Below are 14,142 nucleotides of genomic sequence, written 5' to 3'. Positions count from 1 at the left end.
CCGGCCCTGGTGGGGCCCAAGCAGGCTCTGGTCCTGGAACCGGAAGTGCGCACTCTCCTGGGGAAAGGGGCCATCGAGGTGGTTCCCCCCTCGGTTTGAGAGTCAGGCTTCTACAGCCCATACTTTGTCATTCTGAAGAAGGATAGCGGGTTGCGTTCCATTCTAGATCTTCGCTCCTTGAACCATTTACTCATGAGGCTCAGGTTCAGGATGCTCACCCTCAAGGAGGTCGTGACTTAGATCAGGTCTGAGGACTGGTTCGCCATGGTGGATCTGAAGGATGCATACTTTCACGTTTCCATCCTTCCTGCACACAGGAGGTTCATGAGGTTTTCTTTCCGGGGCGAAGCTTACCAATATCGGGTCCTTCCGTTTAGCCTAGCACTCTCGCCCCGCACCTTCACGAAATGTGTTGACGCAGCACTGACCCTGCTGCGGGTCCAGGGCATCTGCATTTTGAACTACATTGACGACTGGTTGATACTGGCTCATTCGGAGTGCCAGGCGGTTCGGCATCGATATGTTGTCCTCGCCTGCATGAAGGTACTTGGGTTTCGAATGAACACATGGCGGCAGCATCCAGCATAATCCTGCTCGGCTTCCTCTACATGAGGCCCCTCCAGTGGTGGCTCCGGGGCAAAGGGTTTTCCCCCAGGGGAGATCCATATTGCACCTTTAACTGCACGGCATTGGTGATACATTTCAGTCCGGTTTCAGGTCGAGACATAGCACTGAATCAGCGTTATTGAGGGTCCATAATGACATTCTTGGAGCCTTGGATGGTAAAAGCTCTGTGGTTTTGGTGTTACTGGACCTTACCGCTGCATTTGACACCGTGGATCACGCCATCCTCATCTCTCGTCTTCAACATGTTGTTGGTCTGCAGGGTGCAGTACTAAATTGGTTCTCTTCATACCTCACTAACAGAACTTTTTCAGTAATGCTGGATGATCATTCTTCCTCGGTTGCTCCTCTGTCATCTGGTGTGCCCCAAGGATCTATTCTTGGTCCTATTCTGTTCTCACTCTATATGCTGCCACTTGGTCAACTCATCTCCAATCATAATGTTCAATTTAATTTCTATTTATATATTTATTTATTTATTTGACAGGGACAGTGTACATTAATTAACATTACTGTAAATGCACCAGAATTAGCCAAAAGGCTATTTTTCATCCATTTTTATGCTGACGACCTCCAGATCTATCTTCCTGTGATTCAGAGTAAGCGTTCTGCATTGGACCGTCTCCATAAATGGCTTCAGGATGTTAAACAGTGGCTTTCCCAGAACTTCCTTCATCTAAATGAGTACATCCTGTTTAGCTCGGACTTACCCAGCAGTTCTCTGAGTTTTGGTCCTCTTACACCTCAGTTTGCACCTACCGTGCGTAACCTGGGTGTTATTTTTGATCAAAGTATGCACTTCGATAAGCAGATCAGTGCAGTAGTGAAGGCGAGCTTTTATCAGCTAAGGCTCCTTAGCAAGGCCAAATCATTCTTGTCCAAAGCTGACCTTGAAAAAGCTATACATGCCTTCATCAGCTCGAGGATTGACTATTGTAATGCCCTTTACACTGGACTTAACCGATCACTTTTAAATCGGCTTCAAATGGTACAAAACGCGGCAGCTCGTCTTCTCACCAACACCTCCAAATGCTCCCACATCACCCCTGTCCTCTGCTCACTTCATTGGCTTCCGGTGCGGTTTAGGGTGGAGTATAAGGTCCTGCTGTTGTGTTCAAGACAATCAATGATCTGGCCCCGCCATACCTCGCCGAATTATTAAAGGTCTACCAACCAGCCAGAACTCTCCGCTCCTCTGGACTTACCTCTCTGGTTGTTCCTAAATGCAAGTATAAAAAGTTTGGAGGCCAGTCATTTGCTGTCCAGGGACCAACGCTGTGAAACGCACTTCCAGCACACATACGATGCGTCACTGCGCTGAGTATTTTTAAATCGCAGTTGAAAACTCATTTATTCAGACAAGCTTTTAACACATAGCCCTGATTCAACTGCTATTTTATGTTCATTTTGTCTTTTTTTTTTTTATTTATTATTATTATTCATTTATTTTTTAATATATTACTTTTAAATTAAATTTTGATTTTATTTTTATTATTTATTTTTTGCTTTACTGGAAAGCACCTTGTGCTCCTGTTGGTGGTTGTAATGCGCTTTATAAATAAAGTTTGATCGATTGATTGATTGAAAACACTTCCTGAGAGATCGCCATGTGTTGGTCCGCATGGACAATACTGCGGTGGTCTCTTACATCAACCACCAGGGGGGCCTCTGATCTCGCCCCTTGTACAAGCTAGCGTGAGCGGTCCTCTTGTGGTCCTGGGACAGACTCCATCATTGAGAGCTGTTTACATCCCGGGGCGGTTGAATGTCAGAGCAGACACCCTGTCGAGGCAGGGGCCGAAGCCTGGAGGGTGGCGACTCGACCACGAGGTGATGGAGCTTGTATGGCGAAGGTTCTACAGAGCCCAGGTGGATCTCTTTGCGACCCGGAACACTTCGCACTGTCACCTCTGGTTCTCTCTCTCTCACCCAGCCCCGTTAGGTCTGAATGCCATGGTACAGTCGTGGCCGAGGCTACGCCTGTACGCCTTTCCCCTGATCGCGCTGCTCCCTGGAGTTCTGGGATGGAGTCCGTCTCCTCCTGGTGGCATCTCGCTGGCTTATCTAACATTCAACAAATATAAGCCATGGTTCACAGCAAAACTCGTCAGGTCAAATAGGACGACTACAGGAGTGGGGACTGAATATTTTGGAGTGGCTAAGAGAAGCTACTCTTAAAAGCTGGAAAACCAATTTTAAACCATCGACCCTGCTTCAGTGTGGAAAGACCTGAAAAACACCAATACCAGTTCTGGAAAGAATCAACAACTGGCTGATGACCTGAATGAGTTTTACAGATTTAAAACTCTGTCTCACAAAATCATCCCAACACTCGTTAAGAACAAACTAACCCAGCTCTCTGTTCCTAGCTATATCTGTCAGTAGATCACCATCTTTCTGACAGATAGGCAAAAGCTAGTGAGACTGGGGAAATTCATGTCAACCCACCACACCATTAGCATTAATACTCTCACCACTGCTCTTCTCCTTATACACCAATGACTGTACCACCACAGATCCTTCTGTCAAGCTCCTGAAGCTTTTGGCCTCAAAGACATAGATGAGTTTGTACACAGAAGTGAGGTTGAACAGCTGGCAGCCTGGTGCAGTCATAACAACATGGAGTCAACACACAGTCAAAACAGTGGAGATGATTGTGGATATCAGGAGAAACCCCTCATGCACTCCTTTCAACAGAGGTTGTACTTCCTATGCCAGCTGAGAAAGTTCAGCCTGTGACAGGTCTAATTGGTGGCTTGCTGTGTGCTTGACCATTAAGTTTTATGTAAAATGTAATATATCAACTTGTAAAAACATTAAGTTTTATGTAAAAATGTTAGATATTTTAAATTTAAAATGTAGTGAAATTAAAGTAAAATTCTCCAGAAACAGAAATACTAATACAAACAAAGTTACAAAAAAGCTACTTAAGTAACAAATTGCATTTACTACAGCTTATATTGTCTATATAGTGTATTTATCTTACTTAAACTGCAACCCTCTTAACCTTAACCTGTCTTTTGGGTAATTTCAATTAATTTTACTGTGCTTTACACCTATGCAGGTGACAAATAAACTTGAATCTTAGTTTTTATTAAAAAAAATAGGAAAATTTCTATCTGCACTTTTTGTGAGCCACATTTATATGTGTTTGCACTTCTTATATTATCTTTATAATACCTTTTTTTCATTTTCAGAAGATGGTGGAAGCAGGTGATGGATATAGATCAATTAATTTCATCAGCTTGTAGGACATGGGATATAATAAACAAAATTGCAGATGAAGCCAATCTAAATTAAAACTGTCAGCAGGAACTTTTATAAAGAAATGTTTTCTCATATCTTTCCTTTTTGATAAGATTTTTTTTTTTAAAACTTAGTCATAATCATTTTAACTGAGATATTTGGTAGGGAAAAAAAAATAAATAAATAAAAATGAGTGTAGTAGTTATGTGTATTCTGATGGCAAATAGATAGATCGTTCCTTCTGCCAAATAACTTGATTAGGCAACCATATAAACTAAACAGAGCAGTTGTAAAGGTCAGGTCACATTATACCAGTTGTGGATTCAGGTAACATTGCTGCACAATTACTTTTCCAGATTATCATGACATTTATCTGTGCAATCAGAACATATAAAACCACTGATATATCTAAAAATCTAAATAGTTTAATTATGGTATAGAAATGATGTGTATACTGCAAATTCTGTAATTACCAAAATAGTAGTAGTTCCAAATATCAGTAAAACTAAATAAGGTGATTATAGATGAGAATTAAATTAATTTGATATAATTCGTGTGTGTGTGTGTGTGTGTGTGTGTGTGTGTGTGTGTGTGTGTGTGTGTAAAAAGCATGTAATGTTTTTAAATAATTTAGCATTAGATTATTTGAATTTAAAATGTAGTGAAATTAAGTTAAATTCTCTTGAAACGGAAATACTTGCTTTCTTAACCTGCAACCCTCTTAACCTTAACCTGTCTTTTGGGTAATTTCATTTAATTTTACAAATAAACTTTGAATGATGAATCTTAGTTTTTATAGAAAATAACAGGAATAATCTTGTTTGCATTTTTGTGAGCCACATTTTTTGTTGTTTGCACTTATTTTATTATCTCTATATTAACTTTGTTTTCATTTTCAGAAGATAGTGGAAGCAGGTGATGGATATAAATCAATTACTTTCATCAGCTTGTAGAACATGGGATATAATAAACAAAATTGCAGATAGAGCCAATCGTATTTAAAACTGTCAGCAAGAAATTTTATAAAGAAATGTTTTCTTACATCTTCTGTTTTTATAGGATTTCTTTTAAAAGCTTGGTCATTATCATTTTAACTGATATATTTGGTAGGAAAAATAAATAAATAAAAATGAGAGTAGTAGTTCTGTGTTCTGATGGCAAATGTACAATAGATAGATTGTTTCTTCTGCCAAAAGAACTTGATTAGGCAACTATATAAACTGAACAGTGCAGTTGTAAAGGTCAGGTCACATTATACCAGTGAGATTCAGGTAACATTGCTGCACAATTACTTTTCCAGATTATCATGACATGTATCTGTGCACTCAGAACATATAAAACCATTGATTTATCTAAAAATATATAAATATATGAATGTATATATATATATATATATATATATATATATATATATATATATATATATATATATATATATACATTCATATATATAATGTGTGTGTGTGTGTGTGTGTGTGTGTGTAAAAGCATGTAATTATTTTAAAGAATTTAGTATTTAAATATTATTTAACAAAAATAAAAAAATACAGATAAATTGATGACTTGTGGACAATGCTTGGGTATACATGATGGAAGGGTAAGGTAACCTGACCTGGAATGATTATTTTGTATCAACTGTGAAATCATATCTAGTCTACGGTACAGCACAACTAGTTAATCATCTACATAGGGCAACCATTAATCAGCAAATTTTCTACAATATAAAGACATGCTTTTGGTGAATTCATTACAAACTTCCAGCCATGAGAGCTGTTGTGCTTGCCTTGACTGTGGCCCTTGTGGGTAAGTCATAATTTGAATTTAGATATTAGGTTTTATTATTCATTTTATTCACTAACCAGTAAAACTTAGTATCTTATAATACGATTGTACCATTTTTCATTTATGTTTAGCGAGTCATCAGGTTAACCTTGGTAAGTAAAAGAAATGTTTATAAATAATTATGATAGATCACATTGTAACATTTATATTAGAAAAGTATTTATAAAATAATTAATCAGTTCCAGAGTTTGCTGCGGGTAAAACCTATTTATACAAGTATGAGGGATTGCTCTTGGGTGGTCTGCCTCAAGAGGGTCTAGCCAAGGCTGGTCTAAAAGTCAGCAGCAAGGTTCTCATCAGTGCTGTGGCCCAGAATTCCTTCCTCCTGAAGGTAAACATTATTTTCTGAATAGAATTTTTACAAAATAGACATCTGTGACATGACCTTAATATAGCAAATTTGCTTTTTGTATATTTAACTTATAGCTCCAAGATCCTCAACTCTTTGAGTACACTGGAATCTGGCCCCAGGATTCTTTCGTTCCTGCTGCAAAGCTCACCTCAGCATTAAATGCTCAGCTTGTGATTCCCATTAAATTTGAGTATTCTAATGGTGTGGTGGGTAAGATATTTGCCCCTGCTGGAGTTTCTGCTACTGTTTTAAATCTGCACAGAGGCATCCTCAACATCCTTCAGCTCAACCTCAAGAACACACAGAATGTGTATGAGCTGCATGAGGTAAAAACCTAAATATGAGTAATATTTACTAACAGTGAGATTGAAATTCTATTTTGAACTGATATCTTAACTAAAGCTATTTCATTCTCAAAGGCTGGACCTCAGGGAATTTGCAAGACCCACTACATGATCACAGAAGATGTACAGACCCATCAGATTTCTGTGAGAAAGTCTAAAGATCTGGACAACTGCCATGATAGAGTCAGAAAGGACATTGGACTAGCTTACACTGAAACCTGTGATGAGTGCCAGCAGGTAAATTCAAAGACTATTAGAGATTTCATGTCTTTGAATCCTTAAAAGCATGTATCAAACATAATTATTGAGTTATGTTCTTACCACAGAGGCTTAAGAGTCTGACCGGGACTGCAACATTCAGATACATCCTGAAACCCACAGATACAGGTGCACTTGTTTCTGAGGCTACAGTTGAAGAGGTCCATCAGTTCTCACTCTTAAATACATTGATGGGAGCAGCTCAAATGAAAGCCAAGTATGATCTCGAATATTTACATCATTCCTGAATATAACTTTTATTTAGACATTTCAATAATATTATGAATTTTATTTCAGGCAAATTCTGAATTTACAAGAGGTTCAGAATTCCCCAATTGCTCCCCATGCCGGTGAATACTCAGTCCGTGGATCCCTGCAGTATGAATTTGCAACAGAAGTTCATCAAACCCCAATTCAGCTTCTAAAGATCAATAATGCACAGGCCCAGGTATCATTAAGAGCAAGAGCAAAATTACTGAATATTGACTGATTGATGATTCAACTGTAGGTATATGGCTATAAGTTGTATGTTTTTGTAGAATACAGGGCCCAATATGGCCAAACCTTTTGTTTGGCTTAGCTCTGCTAATAAATATACAGTAGATTCTAACAAAGACATACAGAGAAAGCAGACTGGTTTATTTACGGCTAGTTTGGCCAATATTGATTTGTACATTGTCTTTAAAAGTGCATCTGGTTATATTATTCAGAGAGACTATGTTCATTTATATTTTAATTCAGAAGTTATATTTATAAAAAAACTTTCAATTTGCCAAGTCCATACAGGATGTTGCTAAACTTACTGTATTAATGGTTTCAGTATAAACATTTGGCACTTGAATTGGAATCTTTGTGGTAAACACAGACAAGTTAAAAAATTTTAAATTATTTTCTAAATATAAGCTATTATACTAATGAATAATAATATTAGAACACTGCTTGATTCAGATTAGCAGAATGAACTGTTCTTAAAAATAAATAATTTACTTTCATATATTCAGGAAAATGAAGAAACATAACTATATAAAAATTATCATGTTTTTTTACTGACAAGAGTTCAATTAAATGTTTATTCTTTTACAGATTGCAGAGGTCTTGCAGCATCTTGTTGCAAATAATGAGGCTATGGTTCATGAAGATGCTCCTCTGAAGTTCATCCAGCTTGTCCAGCTCATGCGTGTTGCTACCATGGAGAATATTGAAGCCATCTGGGCCCAGTATAAGAACAAACCTGTTCACAGGTAAAGTTATTTTTAATATTACCATAAAATTAAAATAGCAGATTATTTGTTTTTTACAAATCTGTATTTTGACAGACGTTGGCTTTTGGATGCGCTTCCTGTTGTGGGTACACACGTAGCCCTGAATTTCATCAAGGAGAAGTTTCATGCTGATGAGCTTGCTGTCCCTGAACTTACTCAAGCCCTTATAGTTGCTTTGCACATGGTCCATGCTAATCCAGATACCATCCAGCTTACTGCTGTGAGTGCAAAACTTTGTATGTCTCACCTAAGACAGCAGAAACTTGTATAAGTATTATAAAATTTTTGAACCTCTTTCACCATCAGAATCTGGCTTCAAACCCCAAAGTCAAGAATATTCCAGTGCTGCGTGAGGTGATCATGCTTGGTCAAGGTTCCATGGTTGCCAGATACTGTGCTGAAGTTCATTCATGTCAAGCTGATCTTCTTAAGGTAACGCTTCCGTTCACTCATGTGCATATGTTTATACAATTTAACAATGTTAAATTATTGTACTGATCAAAAAGTAGTAAATGTAGTTTTCCGTCTCTTGCTGACCACACAATATCTACAGTTATGGAAGAATTTGCACTTGTGCTGTGATACAAGAGTAAAGATGTGTTTCTTGATTTTGATTACCAGCATATCCACGAGAATGCTGCTGAGGCTATTTCTAAGGCTGATATTCCTGAAATCAGACTGGCTCTTAAGGCTCTGGGCAATGCTGGACACCCTGCCAGCCTTAAAACCATCATGAAACTCCTGCCTGGATTTGGAAGTGCTGCTGCTTCCATTCCCATGAGGGTCCAGATTGATGCCCTCTTGGCTCTTAGAAACATTGCTAAAAAGGAGCCAAAGTTGGTTAGTATGGAGTGATGTATAAACACAGTAGCTGTTGTGGATGGTGGATTACGTTTTTGAATTATGTTATTTATTTATTTATTTATTAATTTATTGCAGGTTCAGCCAGTGGCACTGCAACTTTTCATGGACAGGGCACTACATCCTGAACTACGCATGGTTGCCTGCATTGTGCTCTTTGAGACAAAGCCATCAGTTGCTCTCATGGCCACTCTTGCTGGTGCTTTGGAGAAAGAGACCAATATGCATGTTGTCAGTTTTGCTTATTCCCACATCAAGTCTCTGTCCAGAAGCATGACACCTGATAATATGCATGTGTAAGAATGCTGTTAATTTTAGTACTACAATTAATTCATAGGTGTAAACCCAATCTAATGGAAATATATTTTTTCTGTAATTGCAGGGCTGCTGCAGCAAATGTTGCCATCAGGATGTTGAGCCCAAAACTGGAGAGACTGAGTGAACATTTTAGCAGAGCCAACCATTTGGATCTTTATATCTGTATGTTTGAATATGTTTTATGATTGCATTTGTTGTTGTTTAAGACAAAAAAAATTTCTTGCAACTACAATTGTTTTTTTTTTTTCTTGGTCCAAGCTCCTTTCATGGTTGGTGCTGCTGGTACTGCTTACTTGATCAATGATGCTGCCACCGCTTTGCCCAGAGCTGTCATCGCTAAAGCACGAGCTTACCTGGCTGGAGCTGCTGCTGATGTTGTTGAGGTAGAAATAGCATGTCTTCAAAGGTGTTGCTGAATTTGTTAAGATTCTGGAATCATGGTTTTGTCTAGCACTGGCATTGGCACTGCTATTGATTAGTTTATTTCAACCAGGTTGGTCTGAGAACTGAAGGACTCCAGGATGCTCTTCAGAAGACTCATGCTGCAGATGAAAAAGCTGATCGCATCACAAAAATCACACGTACCCTTAAGGCCGTAAGTTCCTTTTAGCAGTGTATAAATTGTTTGCATTTGCTTTGGCTGTCTAGCAAATTTATCATGTATACATTTTCTTTGTTTGTACTCCAAGCTGATGGACTGGAAGTCTTTGCCATCAAATCAACAGCTGGCATCTATCTATGTCAAAGTTCTTGGACAGGAAATTGCTTTTGCCAGCATTGACAAAAACTACATTGACAGAATCATTGAACAAGCAGCACAGGTAATTTTATTCAATCCTTACAGAAAACTATTTTGTATGATTAAAATGTAACATAGAATGCAAATGTTTTATACAAATGAATAAACTATATCTCATATTCATGCTTTTTGTCAAATATTTATTGTTGTATTGTTTATTGGTTTTACTTGGTGTACAGGATATACACTAGCGTCTAATTTTAATTATCTTAAAATAAGAAATTAATTAAAATCTAATGTAATGCACAGATCACCACTGGATTACATTCCGGGGAAATGATGAAAGAGGCATTTAAGGCAATGCAGAAAGGAATTGCCTTCCAGTATGCCAAGCCCCTGCTGGCAGTTGAGATGCGTCGCATTCTACCTACTTCGCTTGGTGTGCCAATGGAGCTTGGTTACTACACTGCTGCTGTTGCTGCTGCAGCTGTCAATGGTATGGCTTTTGTTTTGTTTGTTTACTATTATACCAATGTAAAACACAAATATATTAGTTTGACAAAATTATTTCCAATTCAAAATTACTTCCTTTAATAGTTCAAGCAGCAGTTAACCCTCCTTTACCTGAGCATCCAGAGACTCTCACTCTTGAGCAGGTGATGAAGAGCAACCTCCAGCTGCAAGTTGAGGCCAGACCAAGGTACACTTTTAAAAAGACATACGGCAGATAAAACGTTGGGTTCGATGACGTTAGTAAAGCTAGTCAAGTTCATCTCCTTATAGTTTTATTTTGGTTTCAGTGTTGCCCTTCAGACATTTGCTGTAATTGGAGTGAACACTGCCCTAATTCAGGCTGCTGTTATGGCTAGAGGAAAGGTACACACTGTTTTGCCAGGGAAACTGGTTGTAAAGGCAGACCTTCCAAAGGGCAATGTGAAGTTGGAGGTTTTGCCAGCTGCTGCTGTTCCTGATCATATTGCTACTGTCAGGTGAGAGAATGGCAACTGATTATTTTCACCTGAAAAATTTTTATTATTTATTTATTTTTTTTGTAATTGACTCTGGTTTCCTCAGCTTTGAGACTGTCGCAGTGGCAAGAAATATTGAGGACCTTCCCAATGAGAGAGTCATATCTCTGGCACCTCCAGTGCCATCTGATGCTGCACAGAGGTTGATACCTGCTTCAATTCAGAAGTCTGTGTGTACTGTTATTCCTCATATTCAAATCAAAGGATGCATTGAAGTTGCCTCCCAGAATGCTGGCTTTATGGAGGCAAATCCTCTGTGTTCTTTTATTGGAAGACACTCAGCTCAAATTTCAGTGGCGAGAGGTAATTTTCAAATATTTGATTGCAATAAAGTTAATATTCAGTTTAAAACATAAAAAATACTGTTTGTCTTTCAGCTGATGGTCCTGCCCTTGAAAGACTGGAGTTTGAGGTACAACTTGGCTCTAAGGCAGCTGAGAAGCTTGTAAAACATGTCAACGTTGTTAATAATGAAAATCAAGAAGAAAGTACTATCTTGTTAAAACTGAGAGAGATTCTGGAGTCTGGAAGGAGGAGAGATAACTCCAGTTCAAGCAGCTCCTCATCCTCTGTAAACAATAGCAAGGGTGTGAGAGGCAGTCAGAGAGTGAGCAGCAGCAAGAGTGGCAGCAGCAGCAAGAGTGGCAGCAGCAGTAGGAGTGGTAGCAGCAGCAGCAGAAGTGGCAGCAAGAACAGTAGTGGCAGCAGCAGTAGGAGCAGCAGCAGAAGTGGAAGCAGCTCTAGAAATAGTTCAAATCCCCGACTGAGCAAGGTAAAACATCAGTGTTTGTCTGGGGCCTAATTAATTCACTGTATAAAGCGCTATATTTAGCAAATGAAAAAATGTCTCTATATTGTTATATCATTACAATTACAATTATATATATATATATATATATATATATATATATATATATATATATATATATATATATATATATATATATATATATATATATATATATATATATATATATAAAACATGTCTTTTACATGGCAGTTATGGCAGTTAACAATGTTTTCTACTGGTAAGAAGAATTGTTTTTTCGTTATTTTTAGGATAAAAATTCATATCGTCAGTTCCAGAAATTTCATAAGAATCAGGTATCTTAAATCCCCCTCAATTATTTAAAAACTGTATACATTGTCATTTGTTGTTGTTTTTTTAAAGGATTTATTGAAAAAATAAATATGTTTGCTAAAAATTTTTCCTTTTTAGTACATGACATCACAGGGAACATCAAAAGCCAGCAGCTCGTCTAGCATTGAGGCTGTGCAGAGAAAGGTACAATAATAATAGTAGCATGACAACATCTAAAACTAGCATTTTCTGTATGAAATCCATATTTATATAAATCCATATTTATAATTGTAGGCTAAGTTACTTGGAGATGCTACTCCACCTGCTTTTGCCATCATTGCCCGTGCCGTCAGATCTGACCACAACCTTGGATACCAGATTGCTGCTTACTCGGACAAGTCCACTTCAAGAGTACAATTTGTGTTTGCCTCTATTGCTCAGAATGACAAATGGAAGATATGTGCTGATGCTATATTCCCAAGCAAGCATAAAGTTGCAGTAAGTTGCTATGGAAGCTCTTAAGGGAAGTGTTTGCATTACCTTTATTTAGATTATTTAATGTTGAACTGTTACACTGACCAAATACTCTTCCATTAGGTTAGAGTTGCTATTGGTGAGCAGTGCCAGGAATATTCTATAACTGTCAAAGCTGAAACTGGTCTGCATGAGGCACATGCTGCTGCTCGTTTGCAAATGGACTGGAACAGAGTACCAAGAATTGCAGATAATGCTATTCCCTATTTCAAGAGGTATTCTGTCAACAAGATCAAAAGGACAAATTTATTGTAATGTATAAAATTTGACTTGAATTTTTCTGTCTTCTTCTCTTCTTCTTCTTCTACCAACAGGGCAAGGGAGTACATCTATATTGTAGCTCCCCTGGCTGGATTTGATGCTGATAGAGCTAATAATAATGAGAGACAGATCAATGTAGTTTTTGCTTTACCCACTCAAAAGTCTATGAACGTTATTATTAGGACTCCAAAGGTTAGAAGTATTGTTTATTAAGTCTTTGCATGGTTTATAACTTGTAAATAAATATTTAACATTTTATATTTGTTATTTCAGATGACACTGTCAAAGCAAGATGTGTCTCTTCCCATTGACCTGCCTATTGAACAGGATGGAACCATTCCAGCTCTCAAGAATTTGGACATTTGGGCCATTATTGAAAAAAGTCTGAATGAAATCCAAAACAGATGGCATATGTGATTTTAAATATGTATATTAAGTGAATAAAATAAAGAGCATGCAAAATGACAAAATGTTTTCTGTTTGTGTGTCAAACCTTTGTTCATTAAATTATCTTAGGTTTAGTAAATAATTTTTTTCCATTGCACTTTTTTCTTGTATGACAAAACTTCCAGATTACACAGTACATAGTGATATTTATGTTTTGGTCCATTTAAATGTTCTTTAAAACTATGAAATAACGATCAATGACAGTATGTGTCACATTAGCAATAAAATAAGCTTTTATTATATGATTATATGGTTCCTTTCTTAATTCGAATCTTAAACTCCAACGATTGGATGCAATTAGCTCAATCAGAGCACTAAGTGATCCGGCATCGAGATGTCATTCTTGCTGAATGCCAAAAGAGTGTGCTTCCTTCATAACAGAGAACCACTTATTTAGGCATCGTATTGGATTTGACACTTATGCATGCGCAGCTATCTCCTGCCCGCATTGCGTCCATCCTTACGGCCATCAGGAGGATCAGAGAAGGGCAGTCACTCACTTTCAAGCAGTTCCAGAGATTGCTGGGGCTTATGGCAGCAGCGTCTAATGTGGTTCCACTTGGCCTCCTGCACATGAGACCCCTTCAGTGGCTCAGGACCCTAGGGTTCTCTTGAAAGGGGCAATCCGCTCCATACAATCAAGGTCATGCAGCGAGCCCTAGATGTCTTAGATACCTTAGATGTCCGGAGAGTTCCCGGTCCCTCACGGGTTGGGGAGTGGTCATGAGTGGCCGCTCAGCCCAAAGCCTATGGGGAGGGCCCCATCTGCTGTGGCACATCAAAGATGCTGGCCATGCTTCTAGCTTTAAAGCATTTCCTGTCAGACCTCAGAGGTCACCATGTGTTAATCCGCTCGGACAACACCTCGGTTGTCTCATACATCAACCACCAGTTGGGTCTGCGCTCATGCCTTCTGTACAACCTGGCACGCAAGATCCTTCTGTA

General features: G+C 38.2%; 1 protein-coding gene across 1 annotated transcript; it reads left to right on the top strand.

Moving 5' to 3' along the window:
- The first annotated feature begins 5,633 nt into the window (after nucleotides 1-5,633).
- On the top strand, nucleotides 5,634-13,167 carry LOC124391219 (vitellogenin-like). The gene is made up of 27 exons (XM_046857648.1): nucleotides 5,634-5,673; nucleotides 5,784-5,804; nucleotides 5,892-6,043; nucleotides 6,139-6,390; nucleotides 6,484-6,645; nucleotides 6,735-6,883; nucleotides 6,964-7,114; nucleotides 7,750-7,907; nucleotides 7,983-8,148; nucleotides 8,235-8,360; nucleotides 8,550-8,768; nucleotides 8,868-9,085; nucleotides 9,172-9,269; nucleotides 9,366-9,490; nucleotides 9,601-9,702; nucleotides 9,797-9,928; nucleotides 10,156-10,342; nucleotides 10,444-10,546; nucleotides 10,647-10,835; nucleotides 10,921-11,177; nucleotides 11,252-11,646; nucleotides 11,934-11,978; nucleotides 12,094-12,159; nucleotides 12,250-12,453; nucleotides 12,553-12,704; nucleotides 12,804-12,942; nucleotides 13,024-13,167. The coding sequence occupies exons 1-27, from the start codon at nucleotides 5,634-5,636 to the stop codon at nucleotides 13,165-13,167; spliced, it is 4,152 nt and encodes a 1,383-aa protein (XP_046713604.1).
- Nucleotides 13,168-14,142: the final 975 nt, after the last annotated feature.

This window comes from Silurus meridionalis, chromosome 9, assembly GCF_014805685.1.
Source record: "Silurus meridionalis isolate SWU-2019-XX chromosome 9, ASM1480568v1, whole genome shotgun sequence".
Classification (NCBI taxonomy): domain Eukaryota; kingdom Metazoa; phylum Chordata; class Actinopteri; order Siluriformes; family Siluridae; genus Silurus; species Silurus meridionalis.
Note: the sequence above shows the minus strand (reverse complement) of the source record. Positions and strands in the feature narration are given on the sequence as shown.